At 40.5% G+C, this 26,449-nt stretch overlaps 2 protein-coding genes across 5 annotated transcripts in view; both read right to left on the bottom strand.

The window, feature by feature from the left end:
* The window catches only part of LOC138623532 (rab GTPase-activating protein 1), a 70,199-nt gene that overhangs the window by 17,905 nt on the left and 25,845 nt on the right, over nucleotides 1-26,449 (bottom strand). For all 4 annotated transcript variants that reach the window (XM_069703106.1, XM_069703124.1, XM_069703114.1 and 1 more), the window contains 5 exons: nucleotides 4,148-4,261; nucleotides 2,056-2,130; nucleotides 1,468-1,593; nucleotides 1,081-1,224; nucleotides 97-138 (listed from right to left, as the gene is read on the bottom strand). In XM_069703106.1, coding sequence (XP_069559207.1) covers nucleotides 97-138; nucleotides 1,081-1,224; nucleotides 1,468-1,593; nucleotides 2,056-2,130; nucleotides 4,148-4,261 — 501 coding nt within the window. The remainder of the gene's footprint in view (nucleotides 1-96; nucleotides 139-1,080; nucleotides 1,225-1,467; nucleotides 1,594-2,055; nucleotides 2,131-4,147; nucleotides 4,262-26,449) is intronic.
* Nucleotides 10,165-17,231, bottom strand: LOC138623472 (probable G-protein coupled receptor 21). Its single transcript, XM_069703028.1, has one exon. It carries the CDS (start codon nucleotides 16,077-16,079, stop codon nucleotides 14,832-14,834), a length of 1,248 nt encoding a protein of 415 aa, XP_069559129.1. The 5' UTR covers nucleotides 16,080-17,231; the 3' UTR covers nucleotides 10,165-14,831.

Below are 26,449 nucleotides of genomic sequence, written 5' to 3'. Positions count from 1 at the left end.
ATCTTCTGTTGGCAACATGCTCCCCGTTTCTGTTTCTGCTCAGAGCTGTGGTTGTCAGTGTGTGTCTGAGTGTGTGTGATGTTTGGGATATCTTACCTTCAGAAGTGCCAAAGCTACATTGAAGATCACACTGATGCCCTGAGGTTAACAAAAAACAGACTCTATTGAGAAATTTAATTACTGTTGGTTGAACAAAATTACTGTAGTTATGCTGTGCAACTGACTCACAGGATTTTCTGACATCAATGGACAAACAGATACTTTTTTCAGATTAATTCAAAATAAAAGTAATTTATCTAAGCTGCAGCCCTCATTTTAGTGGTGTAGTTGTTTGCTACACTGTCTGCTACTCTTTCTTAGTTAGTGCTGTCAGACTCAATGGGGGTAGTTTGGATTTTCTCCATGGGATCTTGAGGACGGTTGTTTAGCTTAGAGCACCGTGCTAGAAGGTCAATCTTCACCTCCGTCTGAGGTTGTGCGTGTGATCTGAGGCAAGTTTCCCCGGGTCTGTCCATAATTCTGAACAGTCTCCCAGCTTCTGTTGCTGTGATGCTTCACTACTACTCAGCTGATTAATGAGACATGAGTTTCACTTGATGTAGCACTTGAAACTCAGGCTATAAAATTATGTTTGTGTCATGACACAAGAAACCCTTTCCTCATGCTCTTTGAAGTAGATATACAAGTGAATAGACTTTTTGTCTTGACCTTGCAGGTTTTTGCTCCAAAGCAAACACTGAAATGTCGTATTTCTATCACTTAAAATATCGTTATTATATCAGCTCCAGCAAGCTTTCACAAATTATTCTGCAGTCATTAAATCAGTCAGTCAATGACGAGAGAGACATCGTGATCAAATCAAACAGGACACATCCAAACTCAGTTTGGAGTGTACTTCTGTATTTCAGTTCCATTACGTGTAATTTTTCTACATGTGTAAATGTACATATGCATGTGCATAAATAGAAAAAATAGATGAAGTCAATTGGTTGAAAGTAAAACATTACAATGTAACCACAATGTGTACCACAAAAGTATTTTTTAAAGTATTTGTCAACTGTTCGTGTTGTTATTACCAACCTCACACAGTAGCAGGTCGATTATATGGAAGACCATGTAAAGAGGGAACTTGGCTGTGAAGAGGGTGAGGAACCACTGAGAGGCGTACATATGAGCCTCCAGACCCACGTTCAGGAAATGGTTGTACAGGTCTGGTATATATTCCTGGTAAAGACAGATAGAACGCAAACGACAGACAGAAGGGAGGAGAAGAAAACGAGTAAACAGAAAAGAGGACGTGGAATTTGACAGAGGGATGTGGAGAGAAAGAAATGGGAGATGTAAATAAATAGAAAAAGTTCAACACAAAAAGATATAAGATATTGTCAGTCTGATTATGTGTGACACAGTGGTCAGGTGTCACTTTTAGAATAAAGCACTTTAGATCTGATAATGCAACACACAAACCTGCATGAGTCTCTCAAGTTGAAAAAACTTGCAGTGTAAATCCTCAAAGTTCTGCTTGAAAAGGTCCCTGAGCCCGTAATCAAACATGATCTTAACCAGCACACTGAAAGCTTGCTCCTCTGGCATCTGAAGAAAACAAGACATTTAGTCATCAGTGCCTGACACCAGTTCAGACCTTAATGATACAGGACAGGTTTCGTATGTAGTTCACAAGGCCCCCTTACAAAGATCTGTTTCTAAAAAGAAAGACACTCTTTCTCTAGTAGGTGGCGGTGCTGGCATTTCAAAGGATTGCAAAGGTGCCTGAAATGAAGCCACACTTAGGTGGCAGGTGGACATGACCATATTTTTCCATTACATATACAAATACAATTCTACATCCAGCTGTGTTTTTAAGATAACCTAACACCTGCTGTCTGGGTTTTGAGACATTAGACATTGAAATGAAAACCCAAGCCAGTTCTCCCATGTTGCAGAAGGTCATAAAGATACCAATGTCAAATGAAAACAAAACAGTCCCTCGTAACTTCTGACATTGTTTGAAAAGCTTGGATTTTTTTTCTGCACTTCATTGGTATGTGAACTCACATGCAGTAGCAGCACTGCGGCCAAGAAAGATTGTCCCTGGCAGTAACCAATCTCCTCATCATAAACAGAGTAAGCCTGAAGGAAAGGGCAAAAGCAAACAGACACACGTTTCACAGTTAGTTCAAAAATTCACAATACTGAGGTAAAGAAATGGTGGTTGATTTAAATACAAATACAAATAAAATTCCTGAAGACTGAGCAAACCAGCCCAAGGCTACAAAACAAATGTAAATACTAATACGGTATTCAGTTAGGAAGATGGCCGTATGGCTCAGACTCCACTGGACGTTTAACACAGTTTTAAATTAAACAGAAAAATTGAAAACACTTAGAAGAAAAACAGCCGTTGCCGGCACACCATCACAGTAAGTCAAATAGAAACTCTACAAATATTTAGTTTTTTAACCCTCAGCAGACTTGTTTGACATAAGAGCACTTGAACGATGCTGCACAAGCGGAGAGTAACTTCTAGTCATTTTTTTCCCCTTTTTGGAAAGCTTAAGTTGTTGCTGTGAAAGCTGTTGAGCACATGAACAATAAAGGTTTATGGGTTTATAGTTTATGGGTTTACGGGTTCATGGGTTGTGTGTGATTTCACTGTGAATTGTACAAAGAGTAGCATTACGAAAGCAATGAAGAAAGGCATGGAACAGGAAAGGATCGGAAGAAATAAAGTCCAGCTGGAGTGAGAAATGTAAGTATTGTGAGAAGTTCAGACTGATAAAGAGAGAGAAATGCTGGCGTCGATGAAATGGAGTAAATATTAGGGGAGAGAATGAGAAAAAAGGGCTGTGGTGGCCTACTGAGCTACAAACACAAATAATGAGGGCAAGTCAAACAAAAAGTGTGGATCAATCCATACACACAGGAAGGGGAGGGCCCACTGAATTATTCAAACACACCTGAGGAGGTGCTTGTCTGGGAAGAGATGGATGCCCTCACCTGAGTTATACATAATAAATGAAACGGAACTGAAAAGAACTAAACAGCAGTCAGGCCATTCAATGGAGCTATAGATGTGTGCATGTATACTCTATATGCACATGTGCATTTTCATGACAAAAGAGCGTTTGATGATCAAAATCGTTTTATGAGAAGTTACAAGGTTTGTGTACGTGTGTGCACGTTAGTGTGTGAGAGTCATTGATGTGTGTTTGTGGGTTCGATTAGAAACCTATTTCGCTTTTCCAGACACGCCAGTGACTGTAATGAACTCACTGAACCACCCAGTACCAGAGTGGCGGTGTTAATTAATGATCACTTCATTTTAGTGTTGGCAACTCTCACTACTGCTCTACAAACTTTATCATCAGACCTACTGTACAACAAGTTATTTACATAGTAATTACACCATATTCCAGGGAAACATGTGATTCAATTTCACATGCAGATAACTCTTACTCCCAAGTAGTTCCAGTAATAAACACTACTGCTACCAAAAGACCAATTCTTTATGTTTCACCTGCATAACTTAATAAAAAGTTTTTTAATTACAGCATCTTCATTCAAGGTCAGGAGGTTACAAACGCATGTCAAAAGGCCAAACTGTCAACTAAATTGACCTACGATCACCAGAGACGGGGAGGACTCATTGATCACAACTCCTCACTATGACAGATCAGATGTTTCCCAAGTTTTCCACATGGGACACATATTTACCACATGTTACAAATTATGATAATTTGGGAAAAATGTCTGGAAAGGTTTTTCACATGGGAATCTACATAGGCTTCACACAGTACACCATGAATATGTTTCAGAATCAAATGATTCACATGTCCAAAATCACATCTCATGTGGTCACATGAGATCACATGAGTTTTTGCACACATAAAACCTGTAAGGGCTGGCAAACATTTTACAGATGTATCCTGGAATTTATGTGGAATTAAACTTCATGCAAATGGCACAGATGATGTCCTGTAACAAGATTCAGTAAAGATAGAGATAAACATATGCATTTTCTATAGTAAGCTTAAGTTTAAAAGCAGCCAATGTGGCGACTGAGTAGAGTTCAGATTGCTGCTGACTTGTTTCTGCGGTTGTGCTCACAGAATAAAATCAACCTCCTACATGTGCATTAGTGTACAACCTTGCAGATCTTGTACAGCGAGTCTTGTCCATCTCCTCCAGTGTCTTTGAAGTAGTCATGAGCAGGGAATGTCCTGTTAATGTCCCTGGTGATAGCGCTGTCCTGAGGAGACTCCTAAAAGTGAGACAAAGGAGGGGAGATAGAAGGTCAAAGTGAGTGAAAGGAGGTGCAGAGAGAGATAGAGATTCTGTAACTTAAAAGAGTCCACAGGACATTTTTTTTTATAATTGGGTCTCCATGAAGAGAAAAGTTCCACAGAGACCCAGCAGTGGTCAGTGTTCTGCAGTGTGTGGTAGACCCACATATTGCTGAGAGGGTGAATAACTAGTCACAGAGTGTTCCCTTCGACTGTACAGACTGTCCACAGCTCCGTGTCTCTCTTCTCACCACTCTGTCCATTCCAGCTCTGATCTAATCAATTCTAGAACATAACATGTGATTCTTGTGTTCCCAAAAAAATAAATACATAACTTAATATTTACTGACAATGCTCAAACAGCTGTGACAAACAGAAGAGAAACATTAAAGGAAAACAGACCATTACCGCAGAGAGATATTGGTTTACCATAAATGTTGTGAAACAAATAACATATGAACAATTTTGCTATTGTCAATAGTGGAACTAGAACTTGAATTTACTTATTACATAATGTATAAAACTTTGCAGTTAGTAGAGAAAAACTCTGATATGCTGACCTACTTCACAGTGATGTCAACTAGGCCATTTGGTAGAAAAATACCCAGAGCCTGAAATACTGTACTGTTTAATACCAGGCTGATAAGAGAGTGTTTGGCTTTCATTGTTAAACCTTCTACCATCTACAGAATTGTAACAGCCGAGTCAAGTCTAAGACTTTACAGAGAGATAGATGGATGACTAACAGCAAGTTACGTGTTAAGGTGTAAATAAAAGTATATATACAAAGAAAGAAAGACTTCTTTTTTTTCTCCAAAAAATAAACTTGCTGTCAGCACTACAACTTAAGAAATAGAGTGCGCAATCTTGCTTTCCCTAAAAAAATGATGTCATTTAATTTGGGCCGAATGGTGCCAGAAAGAAATAGCACAAGACACGAGTCTACAGCCATGCCGTGCTATGAGTTGAGCTAAATGCTACTGCAAGCATGCTAAGACGCTCAGAATGACATTGTTACCATGCTGGTGCCATCACCATCTTTGTCTAAAGTCTAAAAAGTCTGTTGAGCTGTTTCACCCAGAACTGCTAACATAGAGCTAACAGTGGCACCAGAGGAAAGGTGAAGGGAAAACTCGAGTCTTGAGGATTTATCCCCCGGGGACCATGAATGTACGTACAAACTTTACATGAATGTCCTTTCAGTAGCTTGTCGAGATATTTCAGTGACGACCAAACGACTGACGGACCAACGTTGGCCTCGCCAGAACTGACCCACGAGCGTGGCTAAAAAAGACTAGTATGACGAAACAAGATTAGGCAGGAATGTTCAAGGTCAGGATACACTGACAAAGTATAATCTGGTATTTGCTTGAATGTAGGTAGCAACACGTATATATACACACACACACATCACCAACTGCACAGAGTACACACACGAGCCTGAAGAAGCATATTTCTTTGGGATATCCCTCCACTGTGATGACAGAGCACCACACGCTGAAAATACCACACACACCGATCACTAAATACTCGAGTCTAAACTAGCTTGGCTTTTCAAAGATTAATCACCGCTCATTTCATTATTGACGATCAGTGTATCTGGAACAAACAGCCTCTGAATAAATAATGTTACCCTGTGATTACACGACAAATCAAATAGACATTTGAAGATATCTTCATGGCACATTTGGAGGAAAAGTGGGTGTGACGTTGGATCTGTATCCTGGGTGACATTCATTTAACCTTGTAGGCAGAAAAACAGTCTTTGTAGCCTGGTGCCAGGACGCTTCTGTCACAGCATCAGTGGGTAATGAGGCAGTCAACAGGATCAAAGCGGGGTTGTCATTTAGCCTCAAGGAACAATAACGCGTAACCAACTCCGTGTTAAATTAACAAATTCATGTGATATTCCATTGATCCATGTCGCAAAATGTTTCCACAACACACTGGGAATTTAGAAACTAATCTAAAAGTTTTTCAGCTTCCCCTGCCTTGCCCAAAGGTACTTTTGCAGGACTGAACCCTATCATTAATCCCTGCAGAGGCTTAAAATCCCAACTAGCAAAACCTTCCTGCAACCCCATCTTCAAAGCAGACGTAAACTAGATCCATAAACCAGAGAAAATCCCTTCAATTAATTCACCAATGCCTTTCAAATCTCTCTTGCTCACTTTGTAGCTAATTATACCTTCTTGGTCACTCTGTTACTGTACCCATCAAGTCCCTCCCTCTCCTTTTCCCAAAGCTTCGGTTCCAACTTCCACAGAGGAAGAGAGTGAAACAAAAATAATGCAAGTATTAGAAGAAATGCAGGAAGAAAGGGACACTTGAACAAAGCAAGCTAATGGGGATCTGAGACCAAACACAGCGTCCACTCCACAAGCTACACCACACCCTCTAAGTCGGAGTAACCGTATGTAGGTAGGCATGTGTGTGTGTGTGTGTGTGTGTGTGTGGCTATCCTTGTGAGGACCACTTTGAGTTTTAGACCCTGAGAGTGTGTGAGCACATTCTGACTAGTTCTCACGTTCTGACAAACCTTCTTAGGACTTTGACTTACTCAAGACTTAAGTATTTAGGGTGAAGCTCAGGTAAGGGTTGGTGTGAAGCATTTAGTTAGAATGGTTCAGGTTAGGGTAAGGGGCTAGGGAATGTATTATGTCAATGTGTCCCCACAAATAAGACACACGTGTGCATGTGTATACATACAGTGAATGACTAGGCACAAAGGGAAGTTTAGTTAGAGTAGGGTCTGTTCTTCGATTGTTGCATGGCATGTGTTTCATACATTATATGCAGCAAATCGGACGTAACACAAAGCAGAAACCGGATGTCAAATTCTATGCCAAACTCTGTATATCAGCACAGGAAACTCTTAAAATGCTTCCGAAGGCCTAAAGCAATGAAGCAGAGTCAGGCGAGGTGTTTTGAGTGATATTCGTGTTTCAAGAGGGTCCGAACGTCTCCGTCCAAGACCGAGAAAGGCCCTCAACAACACAATCATCGCTCCCCACCACCCTTACTCATCGGATTTGACTCCCTGTGACTTCTTCCTGTTCCCCAAAAATTTTACTAAAAATTTGAAGTGCACTGTCTGCTCAAGTTTCGGGTCCATTAGGGTCAGGATTCAGGGTATGGACCAGTTGACTGATAGTGACACAACCAATCCCAGCAGCGTAAAGTTTACAGTATGTGTCCCTCCGGCTGATCCAATCTGGCACCAACCAGTCACCATTGGAAAACCAAATGCTGCACCTTCCTGTATCCATTTAAAATGTAAAGCTCTCTAGCGATACATATGCTGTCCGACCATGTCAGTTTTGACCAAATCCTATTTGACATTTCAGAGATCAAATGATTAGTAACTGGCAGATTAATCCATAGTGTAAATAGTCAGTTGCATCTTTATAAATTACACGATCATTTATCTTTTATCAGATTACTGTTGTATTCTTCTCCCCTTTTTCCAACCGGCATTAAAGTGCCGCATCATAAAGCGCATCAGTAAAATTCAGCCAGATTGAACTTTAGCCTCACGGGTACTGAAACAGTCACATCAGAAATCTGTTCATTCACACAGAAAGCTATTGCCACTGATGTATTTCAGCGCACAGGCACAGAGATACTGCATCCAGTGTGAAGGCCAAATTACTCTGGGCTACAGTCTCTCAGTGAAAGATAGCGATCTATGTTTATAGAAGCGCCACTTAGCCATACTTATCTGAAGTGCTGATAGCATGTACAAAGACCTGTGACACAGTGGCCAATTAGTTTCGTCCCTGTCTGTCCGTCTGTTCAGTTAAAGAGATGTTTAGAACGAGGGTTGCGTGAGAGGGGAGGGAAAAACATATCCAGTGTTTCGTGGTAGTATACGGAAGCGTGGGAGCCAGTTAAAACCAAAAAGAGAAAAACAGAGGAGATTAAAAAGTGAAAACAGGAGAGACTGAAAATGTGTCTCAATGCAAAGCCTCAAGTGATACTCCAGCATTGAGTCCAAATATATTATTGCATTTAGGTTCTTTTTCTGTTTTTGCAACTTTGTTAATTTAATAATTACTCATGGAGTTACAGTACTTTAATAAGAAAGTCCAAATCAAATCAATATTTGATGGACGACCATTTGCCTTTAAAACAGCACCAATTTTCCTTGGTACAGTTATATATAGTTTTTCAAGGTAGCTACTTGACAAGTGGGTTGTTCCAAGCATCTTGGAGGACCTGCCACAGTCCTTTTGTGGACTTAGGCTCTCTCATTATGTACTGTCCCTGTTATTGTCATGTAAAGCACTACTTTTGTGTGAAATGTGCTATACAAAACTAAATTTGGATGTATAGTCTGAATTGAATAAAAGTATCCTTTCAAAATAACGGTTGTGGTATAATAATCACTGCTGATCATCACATTATGTGCCGTATTTTTGATTCGTTAGCAGTTTCTACAACAATGTCCTTTTGCACAGATTTATGTAACTACACATTGTCAAGGAATACAGAGTAAATTCCAGGTGAAAACTGTGATAAGAATGTTAATTATATTGTAGGAGACTTCACAGTTGCTACAAAAAGGGACACAATTTATTGCTGAGCCATGGATGTCCTCGAATAGTCACAAGCCAACAGTTGTACCTCCTTTCAAAAGTTCCCTCTCTTCTCATGTTTGACAGCACAGGAGTGCAACAGCTACCGTTACTCTCGTCTGTTTCTGTCATGACAAACACTATAGATGCATCAAAGCACTGTTTACTGTCAGTGACAGGGAGTAAAAAAAATATATCTATAAACTAAGAGGAAGTCAAAGGACAAAACATGTTGTTCTACAAGAAAATCTCTTCAGTAGGGGTGAGCAAAAAATGAAAGAGCTACAGTGTTTGTCTGTGTGTGTGAGTGTGCGCACGTGTTTCTGTGCGTGTGTGTGTGTGTGTGTGTGTGTGTGTGTGTGTGTGTGTGTGTGTGTGTGTGTGTGTGTGTGTGTGTGTGTGTGTGTGTGTGTGTGTGTGTGTGTGATTGTGTGTGTGTGTGATTGTGTGCGCCTGTGTCTGTCTAAAGCTAGGTATAAAGTACCAGAGTAGGGCTTCCGTGAGAAGGCTGAATAGCGAGCCCTCTATTGTTTATGTCCCTGATTTTCTCTGACTCAACACAATGGCTGACATATCATTCTGTTATTCTTTCTCTGCTCCTAAAGGAACCTGCCGAGATGCCAAGACAACATAGGGTGATATTTATCAAGCTTGCTACGAACCTTGCTCCATAATCTGAATAACCCAGTGTACTGCATTTTAATTATTTCACAGGATACAAATTTAAAGTACAAAAGAAATGCAGAATGTAACAGTAACTTTCGTGCTTTGCAAAGATCCTTTACAATAATCTGGAATTGACAGAAGTTCCCGATACCACCGTTTCCTCACCTTCGCGCCATCCATCATTAAATCTTAATAGTGCGTGTAATGGCCTACTTTTTGTGCCATTTGTGCACTGCTTTATGGCTTCAGCACAACGACAGAAGGCAAGATATGTATCTGATCAGATGACAAAAGAAGAAGCAATGTAAAACACAACAGACTAAACACGCTGCCAGAAGGTATCATTTTGCATTTGAGTCCACTAACATCAGCAGTTTTGTCCGCATGCAACTGAGGGCACAAATATGATGCTGCTGTATACCTGCATTTGCAACAAGTTAATGTAGCAACAATTCATTTTTGTCTGGAAAGATCTGACATTTGACTTGTGAAAATGTAGAGAAGCTGTAAATAAGAGGAAATGTGGACTCGCTACTTGATCTTGTATTTTGTCGTTGTTGCACACATACACGTGCAGACATACATTATCTAAAACATCCACGCCTCTGCTCATAGCATTTAGTTCACGGTCATTTGAATACAATGAGATTATACCACATTTATTTGCTCAGAACAGATACACAACATGTACATCTTACAACACCATACAGGTTACACAGCATCATGGAATGAAAAGTCTGTGCTCACAGAGACTCATTTTCATTAATAGCATAAACATGTTCCACCATTTACATTATCCCACCACTCACTATCTGTAAAAGCAGACATGTTAGAGAAGCCTCATCACAAATTAAACTTGGCATGTGAAATATATCGGGTTTTGTGATTATATAAATGTTAATGGCTTCAATTTCTAAATCTAAAACTTTCAAAGGCCCTATTGTTCACTATGAGCAGTTTTCAGCGTTCACTGCGGACAAACACATATGCAGAGTAAAAAAAAAATTATGTGTTTGGAAAGTTTCCAGACTAAAGTTTAGTTCCAGTGGTCAGTCTTATGTCTCGTGATATTAATCTTTTTCTCAGAACAGCTGGATCTTGAGTCAACCATTAGTGGTGTTGCCGGTTTAAAGTAGGGCTGATAATTAGTATGAGGAAAAAGTCCCCGAATAACGATGATGAACTGATGAGTTATTTACGATAAGTGTATCTGCTCTGCATTTGGGTCAGCGCTAATCTTCGCAATCACCCTATTAGGCTACAGCAACAGGGTTTGAACAGCTGACACGTGGAGGGCCTAAATGAGGAAATAACACACTTTCCTTGAAAAGTCAAAATGAGTTATCATGTGGAGAGTCTAAAGTCCCCACAAGATCGGTGAATTATGGTGAGGAGAGGTCACAACATTGGTGATTTGGAAATGGGTTGTATATAAAGCGACCTGTGCCGATGAAGATAGGAAAGACAACAAACCTATTCCACCATTCCCAAGCGGCTGATATTAGCACACAAACTTAAAAGCAAGTCTCTTGAGGTAACTGTGGAAGGGAGTCTTTCTGTGATACGAATCTGACTAGTTGTCACTTTAAAATCATGTTTTTATTCAAAATTTTAAATTTGTTGACGTTATGTGGCACATAAATAAGTAGTTCAGAGCCTTATAACACCACAATCAATAACTGTCCATATTAAAAGATACAAAATTATACTTTTAAACAGCTACAATTGTTGGAATCGTTTCCTTTCATCAGTACAAAACAGCTGGATGACACTAAAGTCATGTCATATTTCTACCACTAATTCCACATCATTTTCTCCCCAATAATGACGTCATCTCATTGCAACCCCTTCTTCTTCTATGGTTAAATGGCAGACGAGTTCAAGTTCTATTTATCTTAATCATCGGTACCTGTCACTATCAGTAACATCGTTGTATACTTTAGGCTTTGTATATTCAAGTTGTTGTTTAAGTCATATCTGCCCTGTGCAATTTTTGTTTACAAAGCCTAAAAGGCAAACAAAAATGTAGTTATTATTTATATGTTCCGATGTTTAATGCCAATAAATGGCACTTTTTCTTTATAATTTCATAATGAATGCATCATTAAACTATAAGTAGGATAATAAGTCATGAATCGTCATTATTTGTATGACAATTGTCAAATAAAATTTCATGATTATTACAGCCATATTTATATGTTAGATTACAATCAATGAGTCAGTGTAAAATTAAAGGACTCTTAATAATGTTAAAGTTAGAGACCATTTTTTTGCATTTCCTGCATATATAATTTTTATTTCAGTCCCTAAATATAAATGTACCAGTCAATGGCCTTCCTGATTTTACTGACAAACTGTTATAACTGTAGTATGTGTTCTCTTATTATTGTAACAATCCTGCATTTAAGTTATAAACGACTTCTCAGATCAGCCCACACGTCCATGTTTCATCTGGTTTTCTCTAATCCTACCCAGAAATAATATCATTTTAATAGTGAATTTATTACCACACATTCAAACTCATTGGTCTTTCCAAACTAAAATGACTGTTTACCGCAGAAACACTTTAATAAAAACAACACAAAGAAAATGAAAATGCATCCTTATAAAGACACAACTTCAGTCGTTTCAGTTGGTGAGCATGCTGCTAAACCTACCAACACTGCGCAACATCTACCACTTCACAAGAGAATAAACAGAAATTAAATGATTGTCCAAAATAAATTTGTGTACTTTGACAATCAGACATTCAATACGGCATTTCTGTAGGCATACATTACACATTTTTCACTGTACATAATACTCACATACACTCACAGAATACATTATACTTAAGAGAAGTGATGTGCAGCTAATAAAGCAATGAGCAAAGGCGCTAACTTTTGATAGCAACCTTGCTAGAACACCATAAACAGTCCAAACTTAGTGGTCACATCTCCACGCACACACTCATACGCACCGAGCACACACTAACAAGTACATGCAAAACAATTAACAGTTTTGAGTCATGTGTTTACTCCTGGTTATTTTCAAAGTATGAAGTTGTGAGGAACAGCTGAAATAACAGTCACATTTTTTAAATTATTTTTCACAACCAATGTGGTTATTCCACAGTGAATATGGAATCAAGTGACAGAGGCTCTGCTAATGGACATTTTCATCTCTGCACATGCATACGACTGTCAGGCAGCGCCCTCTAGAAACAGTCATGTGTCCACAAACTGAGCCCTCGCTAGCTGTTGGAGGAAAATACTTTCCCAACAAATTCATTTTTAATCAAGGCAACAATACCGTTTATCACGATATACTGAGAAACAGTCATATTCATGCACACAAGGCATCACTGAGCCAACATAGTGCAGTGGACCTTTTACACAAACTTTGTGTAAAACCCACTAGCATTTTACTTTATCTTTATATATTAGATATTTAGAAAAAAATACCATAATCCAAGAATATTTATTGAACTTTCTTTGGTAGATATAACATATAAAGCGAGAATATCTCCACCTAAATAAACATGGGACATGAGTCTCTAAGCTCAACAAAGAGATAATTTCTTACAATTTCTGAGTTTATGACAGAGTCTGTACAATGGATTCATTTCGGCTAATTATTGGTCTGGATTCTGGATTGTATTAAATATCAATAGTGAAAAGAACCCACAGACTTAAACATGGGAACAAGATGACGGACACGGATAACAACACATGCATGCACATAGATGTATATGCATGCATGCGCACACACACGCACACACATACAACCGCAATTAGCAAGAAGTCAGGGGTCAGCCCCCTGTCCATGCTTAGCCTGCTGAGTGAATGAGCTATTTGTCTGCTCTGTTTACATGCGGTACTCTTCTGATGGTGTGTGTGTGTGTGTGTGTGTGTGTGTGTGTGTGTGTGTGTGTGTGTGTGTGTGTGTGTGTGTGTGTGTGTGTGCGCACCTGCACTGGTCCCCAAATGTAGGCACAATAATGCAGTCACACTATGGCATACATCTAGGTTTGTAACAAGGTAATTATTTGCAACATTATGTAAAAATGTCCACATTAACATATTTCCGTCCGTATCCTCTCTCCCGAAGACTGAAAGGTAGGGGTCACAGTACAAGGGTCTAAATGCTTAACATGTTCTACCTTCGATCAAACGCCTTGAAAAGATTTAAAAAAAAAAAAAAAAAAAAAGTTGCCCAATGATGTACCATCAATCGGTGTACAAGAAGTGTAAAAATACATCCTTTCTTGGTCTTTCTTTGTCTTCGAAACGCTTGTAAAATAAGTTTAGCTACATATGTAAAACAACGGTGCAATAAAGATTTGAAATACTACTTGAAAGAGAAATTCATTGAATATTACATTTGCTTTTTGTCAGGTTAACAGTCGTACACCAAAGCTGGGAAGCATGTCATATTACAAACAACGGGTGCAGTGTGCGAACCCATGACATTATTTTTTTAATTTTTTTTTTTAATCAACAACATCAATAAATAATCAAAAATTCAAAGTTCTTGAATGGATGTCTTGATGAAAACAAATCATAATCAGTTCAGTCAAACTATAAAACAGTGTGCGTACTGGGTCTACATCTACATTTCTTTCCAGCCCAGCTCAGTCAATCAATCAGTCAACAACAGGAGACACAACAAACACTCATTTTTAGAGTCCAATACTGAGAGGGTAAGAGCAGGTTTGTAATTAAAGAGATTTCTATTGACAGTTCACCTCAGTACGACGTTACTAAATCACAGCAGTCAGTTGTTCTGGTTTCATTCATTTCTCTTTTAAAGTGTGCTGATAATCCGCCAAGAAGTGAAGGTCACGATGTTACAGCACATGCAGCTTTTCAGAACAGGTCTCTTGTGACGTTTTGTTAAAATAAGTTAAATTCCAAAATAAATGAACACAAGAAGACAAACATTTTGTTCATCCTTAAAAGAGTTCAAATCTCCAGAGACATTCAGACACCATTTTCTCCTCTTTTCCAATCCCCTCCATCTATCACACTTGTCCATAAACAGAATGCTGTGTTTCCCTGACCACTATAAAACTCCTTGAAAGGCCATTTAGGCCTTATTATTCTTCATTGCTTTGCTCCCGACTGTCATTCTTTGTCTTTGCCAGCTGTGGCCAGTGCAGAGAGGACGCCTGTGTAACCTCCGAACATGCCAGAAACGGCAGCGGCAGATAAGACACCTCCTTCAATCTCTTCACAGCACATTTTAACATTTTACAGCAATCACTTCAGGCATTTTGTAAATGTTAAAATTCCAATTTGGCACGAGAGTTCCCTCCGTGTTTGCACTACACATGACATGTTGTACCTATTCCCATTTCCCCTTGGCCATATCCATACCCCGGCCCTCCACATCCATTTTCAACAGAACCAATAAAAGCATTTTTGGTGTTCCTAACCCCAAAGCCCCTGCCGCTGCCGCTGCGCTGTACACAGAAGGAGCAGAGGCGTTTGAGGCCCTTCCTGAAGGCAGAGTTAGAGAGGCTGTAAATGAGACAGTTACAGAAGCTGTTGCTTATAGCCAGCCATGTGGTGAGGAAGGAGGCTGCAGGGTGGTGGTAGATCCCTCCGCTCTCCAACAGAAAGTAGAGGATGTAGGGTAACCAGAGGATGTAAAACACACTGGTGATGCGAAACAACACCACAGCATATCGCTTGTCTGGGTATGTTGACGTGGACTGCTGACACTGCGGTTGCTGGTGTTGGGGCTTTGGTGGTTGGGACCAGTGTGGCAGCTGCCCTTGCTCAACTGTTCTGTGGTCCCTGCCCACAGATCCGACGGTGATCCCCGGACCCTGCAGCTGTTGGGGCCGGTAACGTGCGTGGCGCTCGCTGATCTCCCGCGTGTGCTGGCGGCAGATCTTGAAGATGTTGGCATAGGTGAAGCATACAGTGAGAGCGGCTGGGGCGTAGAGCAGTGCAACGATAAAGGTTGTGAAAGCCGGACGAGTCCTCCACTCAACGGCACACCACTCCACCACATCGCCGTGGTAACCAGGTTTCCCCCATCCGAGAAAAGATGGGAGAAACACTAGAGCGGAGTACAACCATATTAGAGCAATACAGCAGCGCACTCGACACGGTGTTACGAGAGATGCGTAAGTCAAAGGCCGCGTGATGGCAATGTAGCGGTCTACGCTCACGCACGCTAAAGACACCATTGAAACTGACTTTAAAACAGACACCATGTACCCGAACACCTGGCAGGTGAGTTTGGGGTCGAGGCCCTGGAGATGATGGAGCAGGGACAGCGAGGGGAAAAGGCAGCTGACCCCCACCAGCAGATCAGCATACGCCATAGTCTGGATGAAAGCACTGGTGGTGTGCTGGCTTAGCAGAGGGGCACAGTGAAACACAAAAATCACCACCAGGTTCCCAGAAATAATGAGAACAGTGAGGAGAAGTATGATGGAGACTTCCAGGAGGCAGGTGGTGAAAATTTGGGAATAGCCTATCTCAAGTAAGCAGAAGGGAGCAGATAAGTTGGACGAGTCAGCAGAGCTCTGGTTCAGTGGATCCAGGGAAGAATTCATCATCTTGGGCAGGAATACGTGTGTGAGGGGCCCTTCAAGGGTACGATGAAAGCAAGACCCTTCTATTTCGTCAGGTTGCTGGCTGGTTCAGAAAGTATGGTTTCAGTCCAAATGAAAAGCTCCATGCGGCGGTTCCATGACAAGACTGCCGCCATCTACCATTGCAAATGCAGAAAGGATGGTAAGGACAGATAAAGGTGAGAAGGTCCTCTGGAATTGTCCTCAGTGCAGGCAGTTGTGGCTTTGACGATTACAAAAAAACGCTCGTGTAGAAACAGATTAAAAAAGCGGTATTCCTTTTCTTTTTTCCTCGAAAAAAAAAAAATCCTTAATTCCCAGCTGAAGGCACAAAAAGGAAAAAATAGACAGAAATGTGACTTTGTTTGAAGGAATTCCGGTCCAAGTTATGCTTGAAATCCCTCCACTCCCTATTAAGTCTGAGATGTCTTCAACATCTGCTGCAGCTGCAGAAATGCCCAGACGGGAGATCTCTCTTATCTGTCTATTGTCCACAGAGTCACAGACACAGCTTGCAGTGAAAAGACATTATTGTTTAATGCGCTGCATAAAAGAATTGCAGGAAAGATTAAGCATGTGTGCTTTTAATTCTGTCCTTTACCCTGCTTTTCTTTTGTCTTCTTCTTCTCCTCTGTTTTCTTGCTGCTCTTTCCCCTTCTTTTCACCACTCTTCCATCTCCGCTTGCTCTTGTCTCCGTTTCTGTCCGTTCCTTTCGCGGTAAGATCACAGCAGAAAGCCGTGAGCTGAGCGGATGAAGGCAGCGTGCAGGGTGACTGATGTTTAAAACATGCCTGCACACTCACACATACAAACACACCTCAGCTCTATTTCCTATTCAGAGGAGCAGCACCTATGTCTGGAGTGGAAATTTAGAAGGCAGGCACGCTGATGCTGGGAGAACCCCCCCGTGTTGATTTATTCTCCTTTGCTGTCTCTTTCTCACACTCCTTCTCGCTCCCACTGCCTCTCTCTACAGAAACAGTGGCACTGAGGCCCCTCCCTTTCCCTCGTGGCTCCAACCAATGAGCAATTGCTGAGGCACGAGGCTGCCTTCTTCCCCCCACACTCCCACTCCTCCCCATTTTTTGTTTTGTTTGAGCCAGTGTTTCTCATAATAATCCCACGATTTAAACATACTGTTTTACACCGCAAAACTTTGAAACATACAGTCTAATCTAGAGCTTGTAAAATTGATATTTGACTGTTAACTGTTAGCCGCTCCCCCTCTTTCCTAAAAGACAGAAAAATGTGGACTGCAGGAATCTGGACATTCTCTTTCTAGAGCGCAACGAGGTTATTGTATTTATTAAAGTGAAACAATGACCATGTGTTGGTAGAGTTTGCAGGAACTATATTTATTATAAATCTCATTCTAGACTGAGGACACACAGTACAGAACAGCTGGTTCGCCTATAGCTTTGTGCATCCTAGCATGATGAAACTATATGGGCAGAGCTGTGCTTAAGGCTGACACAAGTTAAACAAGATTCTGTGAATTTGCTTTAAAACAAAAACAAACAAACAAAAAAGGCAACGAGACAGGGCAGACCTTTGCTAGACTGTATTAAAAGCAATGTTGTTAAATTATTATCTATTTCTCGTAAAATAATAATGTTGTTTTCCTCTTCTTACGAGTTTACTAATGAAGCTGTAATTTAAACTGTACTGACCTTGGATTTTTCATGCAGGTACTCAACTGTCCTCTGAATAAAACGATAAATAGATTTGTACTACTTCTGTTATTGTAAAGCTTTTAATCTAAAAATGAAAACATTACAACAGGAAAATCATAGTTTATAAACTGAGACTAATTTAAATAGATGAAAGCATAGCATAAATAATTAAATACGCGTTCACAGTCTGTGTTTAATTAGCAGCCAGTTCACTAACACAGCAAGTAATTATGCAATTAGCAACCGCGTTTGCCTTCTAGGTGCAAACTGCAAGTGAAGGAGAGATTGAAAACGGTGAAAGTTCAGCAAGTTCAGATACAAAATAAAAACATAGTTATGCTAAAACAACCATTTATAACAGCTATTTTGATGGAGAAAACCCTTGCGTTACGTTTCATCGATAGAAAAGTCTGTAGGACAAGAGAAAGAACTTCTAAAAAAATAAAAAAAATAGATGAAATGACCTTTCCAGATGGCTGCAGAAGCTCACCACAGTCATGTACAGCTGCTGTTAGATGTATACAACTTTAGTATGTGATTGTTTACACTGAAGTTCTCCGATAATGCAGAATTTCTATAAATTAAATCATTTCAAGAATTCAGTGACGAAGTCTAATTGATAATTAAAATGTGGAATGTAATCTTTCTGAGTAGCAGAATTATTTAATCTAAAATAATGTCAAAAAGCTGAGTAGCTAACTGCAAACAGACAGCAGTTGTCTGAATTGCTAAGAGAAAAATTGCCTCCATTACACCAAAAAGGCAGTGGTTAGTAAGTGAGAAAATGTCCACGACACTTCAAGTTCCAAGAGACACAACTGACAGCATCATATGCAGGTTAAAACTCATGGTACAGCACCAAACGCTCCTGGCCGTGGAGGGAAGAGCCAAAGTATTATTGCCAAAGTAAAAGGAAATAGGAATAAAGTATTAGTACTGATTGTAAGAAGAACACTAAGCAAGCAAGAACCTCAAGCATGCAAACCTTAGCACACCTCATTCCTGACCACAAAGCACATAAAATGTAGACTTATGCAAGAAAAATATGGACAGGTCTGTAGCGTCCTGAGGGTATATTTTATGGAATGAACTGAAAATAAATAATAATAAACTGAAACTGTTTCGACCTATGACTTAGCAGTAAGTATGGAATAAGAAGGGCTAGGCCTCTATGACCAGAAGCCATTCCATCAGACACTGAGATGGTTTGTCCTGTTGTTCATGGGACAAACAAGGGACAGTGACTGGGACAGTAAACTTGACTGCATAAATGGTATTCCAGATTGTTTGCTATACCAAGCTATATTAAAGAAGAACGCGATGCCCACGATGTGTAAACTGAAGCTGGGCAAAAACTGAACTATTCCTCGACGACAGTGATCGCAAGCCGAGCTGCAAGTCAACCAAAGCTTGGTTCAGAGTCGCTCCAGGAACGTACTTGAATGGCCTCCTCATCTCCCAGATCTGCAGGCCAATGAAAATCTGTGCTCCAAAAGAGAAATGTCAGAAGCTACCAAAAACTCGTGACGGTATGGATTTTTTTCTTACCATAGTTTGGTGATTTATTTTATGTGTTTTTCTCTGCCACTCACTGAACACAGCAGAAGCAGACAGAGGTGTGCCTCTTGCTTGCGGGGAAGTACTGGCGCATGACCGCAATCATGGGCTTATCGTCACAGACGGTTGTTATCAAAGTCCTACAGCAAACATTTATTGGAGGTCATGAAGGCAAAGGTTAATTGTTCTTAAATTCTGACTTCAGGGATTGAATAATTTTGCTATGGGTCTTTTGGGGGGAAATTTCATTCAAATTTGGTACTATGGGTGAGCTCAAAATTCTGTTCTTAAAAACCCCCTCAAATATGCATTTTTTTTTTTTTTATCTTTAATTTGAGTCTTGACCAACCCTTACATTGATGTTTTCTCTCGAAAAATTACAATGTATACATCTTAGAGATAAGGGGGGGAGAGGCGGGGGAAGTCATTTTTATTACCATTGCAATGAATGCTTACAAATGCAAGTCCAGGTTTAATGTTCAGGTGTCACAGTCTCAACAACAACAACATCAAAAGGGGCTTATCAGTACTGATGAATTCTATGATTAAGTTTAACACTGATGTTCTTCTGTTATAAAAATTTTATTTCTTAAGGCATTTGTACCAAAACTTGGACAAATGGAGCATCATGTGGATTTTTCATGATCGAAATCATTACTGAAAACCTTTTCCTGGATATTGTAATTATAGAAGCAAAGACCTGGTGGCAATGTCAACAAGAACAACTTCAACAACGATCATATTAATAATACCATTCATACAGCATGTACAGTGGGTACGGAAAGTATTCAGACCCCTTTTAATTTTTCACTCTTTGTTTCATTGCAGCCATTTGCTAAAATCAAAAAAGTTCATTTTATTTCTCATTAATGTACACTCAGCACCCCATCTTGACAGAAAAAAACAGAAATGTAGAAATTTGTGCAAATTTATTAAAAAAGAAAAACTGAAATATCACATGGTCATAAGTATTCAGACCCTTTGCTGTGACACTCATATTTAACTCACATGCTGTCCATTTCTTCTGATCCTCCTTGAGATGGTTCTACTCCTTCATTGGAGTCCAGCTGTGTTTAATTAAACTGATTGGACTTGATTAGGAAAGGCACACACCTGTCTATATAAGACCTTACAGCTCACAGTGCATGTCAGAGCAAATGAGAATCATGAGGTCGAAGGAACTGTCCAAGGAGCTCAGAGACAGAATTGTGGCAAGGCACAGATCTGGCCAAGGTTACAAAATAATTTCTGCAGCACTCAAGGTTCCTAAGAGCACAGTGGCCTCCATAATCCTTAAATGGAAGAAGTTTGGGACGACCAGAACTCTTCCGAGACCTGGCCATCCAGCCAAACTGAGCAATCGTGGGAGAAGAGCCTTGGTGAGAGAGGTAAAGAAGAACCCAAAGATCACTGTGGCTGAGCTCCAGAGATGCAGTAGGGAGATGGGAGAAAGTTCCACAAAGTCAACTATCACTGCAGCCCTCCACCAGTCGGGGCTTTATGGCAGAGTGGCCCGACGGAAGCCTCTCTCCTCAGTGCAAGACATATGAAAGCCTGCATAGAGTTTGCCAAAAAACACATGAAGGACTCCCAGACTATGAGAAATAAGATTCTCTGGTCTGATGAGACCAAGATTGAACTTGTTGGCGTTAATTCTAAGCGGTATGTGTGGAGAAAACCAGGCACCTGCCCAAAACAATCCCAACAGTGAAACATGGTGGTGGCAGCATCATGCTATGGGGGTGTTTTTCAGCTGCAGGGACAGGACGACTGGTTGCAATTGAAGGAAAGATGAATGCGGCCAAGTACAGAGATATCCTGGAAGAAAACCTCTTCCGGAGTGTTCTGGACCTCAGACTGGGCCGAAGGTTCACCTTCCAACAAGACAATGACCCTAAGCACACAGCTAAAATAACAAAGGAGTGGCTTCGGAACAACTCTGTGACCATTCTTGACTGGCCCAGCCAGAGCCCTGACCTAAACCCAATTGAGCATCTCTGGAGAGACCTGAAAATGGCTGTCCACCAACGTTCACCATCCAACCTGACGGAACTGGAGAGGATCTGCAAGGAAGAATGGCAGAGGATCCCCAAATCCAGAATGTGAAAAGCTTGTTGCATCATTCCCAAGAAGACTCATGGCTGTACTAGCTCAAAAGGGTGCTTCTACTCAATACTGAGCAAAGGGTCTGAATACTTATGACCATGTGATATTTCAGTTTTTCTTTTTTAATAAATTTGCACAAATTTCTACATTTCTGTTTTTTTCTGTCAAGATGGGGTGCTGAGTGTACATTAATGAGAAATAAAATGAACTTTTTTGATTTTAGCAAATGGCTGCAATGAAACAAAGAGTGAAAAATTTAAAGGGGTCTGAATACTTTCCGTACCCACTGTATATGTTTGCAAAATAGCTTCACATTCAAAACGCACACATGCTGACATACAGCACACAGTACTACTGTTTTTTTTACAATGTAAACCTTGTCTAACAATGGGACTTATGGAATGTATTATTACACAAATGGCCTACTTTCCTCAAGGGTCTTTTTTTGTTTACCTTTTCTGGAGGAGCGAGACAGAGAAAGAGAGAGAGAGACTGAAACATTAAGTGTACTTGGACATTTATAGCCCTACCTGGCAATGACTCAATTTCTTGTAATAAATATTCTTGTGGTTATAGCAGAGCTACAGTCCTTCTAAAAGCAAGATTCAAACAGTTTCAGACTGCATTTAGATTTTTGCATTGAGATAACATGTATTAGCAGATGCTGCACCTCCACTTAACATGAGAATTGCTTTGACATAGTCAGCCATATTCAGGTAGCATGATCTCACCAGATATTTTTTAATATCCCTCGCATCATTAGGTTTTTATTGCAGGGGTTAGCCCTAGCGAGTCCCCTTCGTGCCTTCTGTGAAGATCTGACTAAATCTCTGTGAGAATAATTAGTGTTAGTGAGTTATTTTTAGATCGTATGATGTGATGATCAAATTGAGTGATTCAGTATCCTATGCTTAAAATAGCAACTTGAGTGGGTAGTAATTAGTGTCAGACTTAGTGTGGCATTGTCTACATCCTATTCCTAATGACTGTCTGAGGACTGAGGAGTTGGGCAATTTTAGGTGGCGTGATGGAGACCCAAACATACCCACAGAGTCTCACGCACACACAACCCCACCAGCCTGCACCTCCCACCCCCTCCCCCCGCAATCCAGACACACTTCCATGCTTTCACGCACCTCCTCTGTCCAACACACGAGGAGCTAAAAATAGATGACAGTAGGACTCTCAAGGGCTGAAAGGAAGGAGAGGGATGTGAGGAAAGGATGAGGATGAAAATCAAAAGAAAGAAACACAGAGATCATCAAAGATGAGAGGAGGAAGAGATGGAGGAGAAAAAGAAATACAAGATAGCAAGAGCGGAAAAGCCAAAAGAAAAGAGCTGTAAAAATGAGGAAGAGCGTGATGTATTGTTCCCTTGTTGCCGAGCTGAGAACAACTCAGTCCTGTTAACTGTCTGTATTATGCTTCTTTTCTTAACAACCTCTCAAGGACAGGTGTCCAGTGACTGACACACACCTGGCAACAACAAAACAGCCCTAAACGACTGTAACGCATGTATGATTTTAAGGGCAAAACAAAAGCTGATGATTTAAATGAATAGTGATAAAGAGTGATCATCAACTTCCAAATCACATTTTGGGCTAACATCATGATTGCTCTTTATTTATATTGCTAAAGTTAGTTTTATGAAATTATGCAATCAACATTTTATGTCATGAGTGATTGGTCTGAATAATTACCAAGCAATGTTTTTGTTTTTTTTTGCTTAAATAACAAAACCTAAAACAACATTACCAAAACTGAGATCAATTTTCAATTGACAGGCAAAAGTAACTGCCATTACATCTGACATCTGATTGTCTTTAATAACCCCATCAGCCACCACCCAGGTGGCGAGTTATTATCCTCATAATTCAGCTCTGTTTTTATATAAATACAAAGAAAGAAGTCAGTCCATGGCAACTTTTGCATCAGCATGACCTAACGATCTGACTGGTCTGCTGATGTCCTATCTGAGGTTTTTTGTTAATCAGACAAATGCCTGAAAGGAATGGAAATTTCTAAGAACTCATTAGGTGTAATTTATTTCACTGCATAATGTTTATCTTTGTAAAGTGAACCTAGAGGTGGAACAACATCAACTTAAGACATGGGTGGTCAGAGTTGTTACGTGGTCACAGGGACAAACAAAGACACTACTTTAGAAAGATTTCATGAAAAATAAAGCCTGTTCACATTCAACTGCGTGAATTCTCTGCATCTCTCATCTGACTGTTTGAACCTTCTGGTGTTTGCTGTGTATATTTCAGTGCTGGCTTCAAAGTCAGACTAACAGCTCTAAAGGCATTTCAATTTCTGCCAAGCAGAAGTCAGAACACCAATTCACACATAAACCGATGGGAGAGAGCGAAAGGCCAAAGGTGTACAAATAAAGAAGCAGATACGCTGGGCTGACACAACAGGGAGGGAAGAGAAAAAGGCGAGCAGACAGCGTGACAAAACACAAATGAGCATGCAGATAGAGGGAAGCGGGAAGACACACGAGTTGACAGGAGCACAATCAGGCCTAGGTAGAAGTCAGAGAGAGTCAGAGTCAGGTGTGCACAAATACAAATGATCATACAGACAAAAAGACAGAGAGGCAGGGAGACAGGTCATTATGTGGGTCACACAGAGACATTCAGACAGACAGGCAGTTATGAGCGCTTGTTTTTGCTCTCTACAGAGGGCTGGTGCAGCAGGTCTGGGGACAAGGCCTACGTTTGTGTGATGGTGGATGTTTTTGTTAATGCAATCAACATCTGTGGCTCAGATGGCAGAGCGAGTTGCCCACTAATCATAAGGTTGGCACTCTGATCCCCGGGTCCGCCAGTCCACGTGGCAAAGGGTCCTTGGGAAAGACAATGAACCCCAAGTTGCTCCAGATAGCAGGTGAGAACCTTGCGTGGCAGCTCTGCCACCGCTGGTGTGTGAGTGTGGGTGTGAGAGGGTGAATGGCAGGCAAACTGTAAAGCATTTTGAGACCACTGAGGTGATACAGCGCTATGTGAGTGCAGATCATTTACCATTTAACAGAACAACAGTTTACTTCTCTCCTTCCCTCCTGATAGTAAGTGTCCCCTTTAGTTCAATAATTCCCGAGAAGGCCGTGAGGAAACAATACGAAAGTTAAAATTAAAAACTAAATTAAATTGACAAGTGCTTTTATGAGCTTGAATAACAACTGAACAATCTATGTTGCTTTTTCATCATCATTGCCTCTTCCACAACACAACAATGGCTCATCACCCCCTTAGCTACCTGATCTATTTGTGCTATCACCATTACAACCAATAAAGTCTCAAACTCTCTCAAAATTTCAATCTTAACTTGTGTTAAAAAAACATCAACTCCGACTTATCATTTCCCCCCCCTTTTTTTTTCACCATTGGCCCATCCACAACATATGCAGCCAGAAATAAAAACTACATTCATACACTGCCCCAGTTCCTCTGATGACTGTGTAAGACTTCACTGGGACATGAAGAGTAACATTGTGGTGATGAAAATGTGTTGACCGTTACGCTGCAATGTGGTCAAAATGTTGTAGCCCTTCAGCAAGATAACAGATCGTTGTCTGCCAATATGTCCCGTCTTTTGTCACATCCTCCTGATTAAAATCTCCTGGCACTGGACCGGTGCGCTGCCAAAACCAATTATCCTTTTACCAGACTTAGTAACTGGTTTCTACTCTCTATCACTGGTGGAGTGTTAATTACCGGCATTCAAAGTTAGACTAGTACTGAGAGTATTTGGCCGCGGGGTCCCTCGTATCGGGGAATTCATTTGGACTGTGCAGCAAAAGAAAAGGTTAAATGTCATAGACCTACAGCCCTGTTTCCACTTTCATCAATGCCCTGCATTCAGATGTGTGGACGAACACCAACTTCAGACGAGGTCAGGGAACAAAAGGGGGGACTGGCTGGAACATGGTGTGCATACAGTGCAATAAAGCATAAAGAGATGGACACAAACACTGGCTGAATACTGAAAGCACACAAAGCAAATTAGGAGCTGGCACGTGAGTATGGTAAGTTCAACTTTTAAAACATAAACTGAAAAGGGAAGAATGAATTAGAACATGAGAAGATAAGGTTTAATTTCTACCAGTAAAAATAGCAACATGAGTGTGAACCGTCTTCCCTAATTAATACGAATTCAGAGTACCATTATGTAATACGTTGCGATGTTCTTGTCAGCATTCTATTGTTGTTTTGTCATCAAGATGTTTACTATCATTAGAAAAAAAAAACATACAACTAAAGCTTTGTACCCCCCCATTGTGTAATGACATTTCTCATCTTGATGTCTTTTCTGAGGAGACTAAATCAAACGCAACTCTTATGTCAGTCAGATATAGCTGGACGTGTTCTCCACACTTTTCTTTGTGGGTTTGTTGGCTAATGTACAAATCTGGAATGCTTTGGTGCTTCTGCAATAAATTCCTTTCCAACTTTCTGTCCAATGGCTTTCAATATAGTGGCAGTGAGAGCCACTGTTATGGTTGTGTGAGTGAAAGTTTAGATTCCATTCATACCATTCATGTTAATAGAAAAACAGCAGGGCTCTTGTGTTATTTTGGTCTATTTGACTTGACCGTCCTTCATTATCACTACATGGCAGACAGATTAATGGCGGCGGGATCATAGAACTAGAAAACGTGTACAGGGAGATCAAAAGAAAAAGGAAGGAGGGAAAAGAAGGTGGGTGAAGAAAATGAGAGTAGGAGAGGAAAGGGCAAGACCAACATCTTGTCACCACCTGTGACCCAGCTTGCTGCCTGGGGATGTTGCTTTTACATAAGAGCAGCGGACAGAGCTGTGGCCAAAAATGTTTTTTTTTTTTTACATAAACTAACACGCTGCTCTCAGAGCACAAGGGGTGCTAACCATGCACAGCAGGGTTAAGTCACCTCCCATCCTTCCACACAAAGCCCATACTTCACAAGCAGACCTGGCACATGTATACTGTGATTCTCTGACAATCTCAAACGAAAGAGGGAGCTGTCATTCCTGAAC

This window comes from Brachyistius frenatus, unplaced genomic scaffold (assembly GCF_029030835.1).
Source record: "Brachyistius frenatus isolate BFR_SWC_R1_liver_20210118 unplaced genomic scaffold, ASM2903083v1 Contig_3, whole genome shotgun sequence".
In the NCBI taxonomy this organism is placed as follows: domain Eukaryota; kingdom Metazoa; phylum Chordata; class Actinopteri; family Embiotocidae; genus Brachyistius; species Brachyistius frenatus.
Note: the sequence above shows the minus strand (reverse complement) of the source record. Positions and strands in the feature narration are given on the sequence as shown.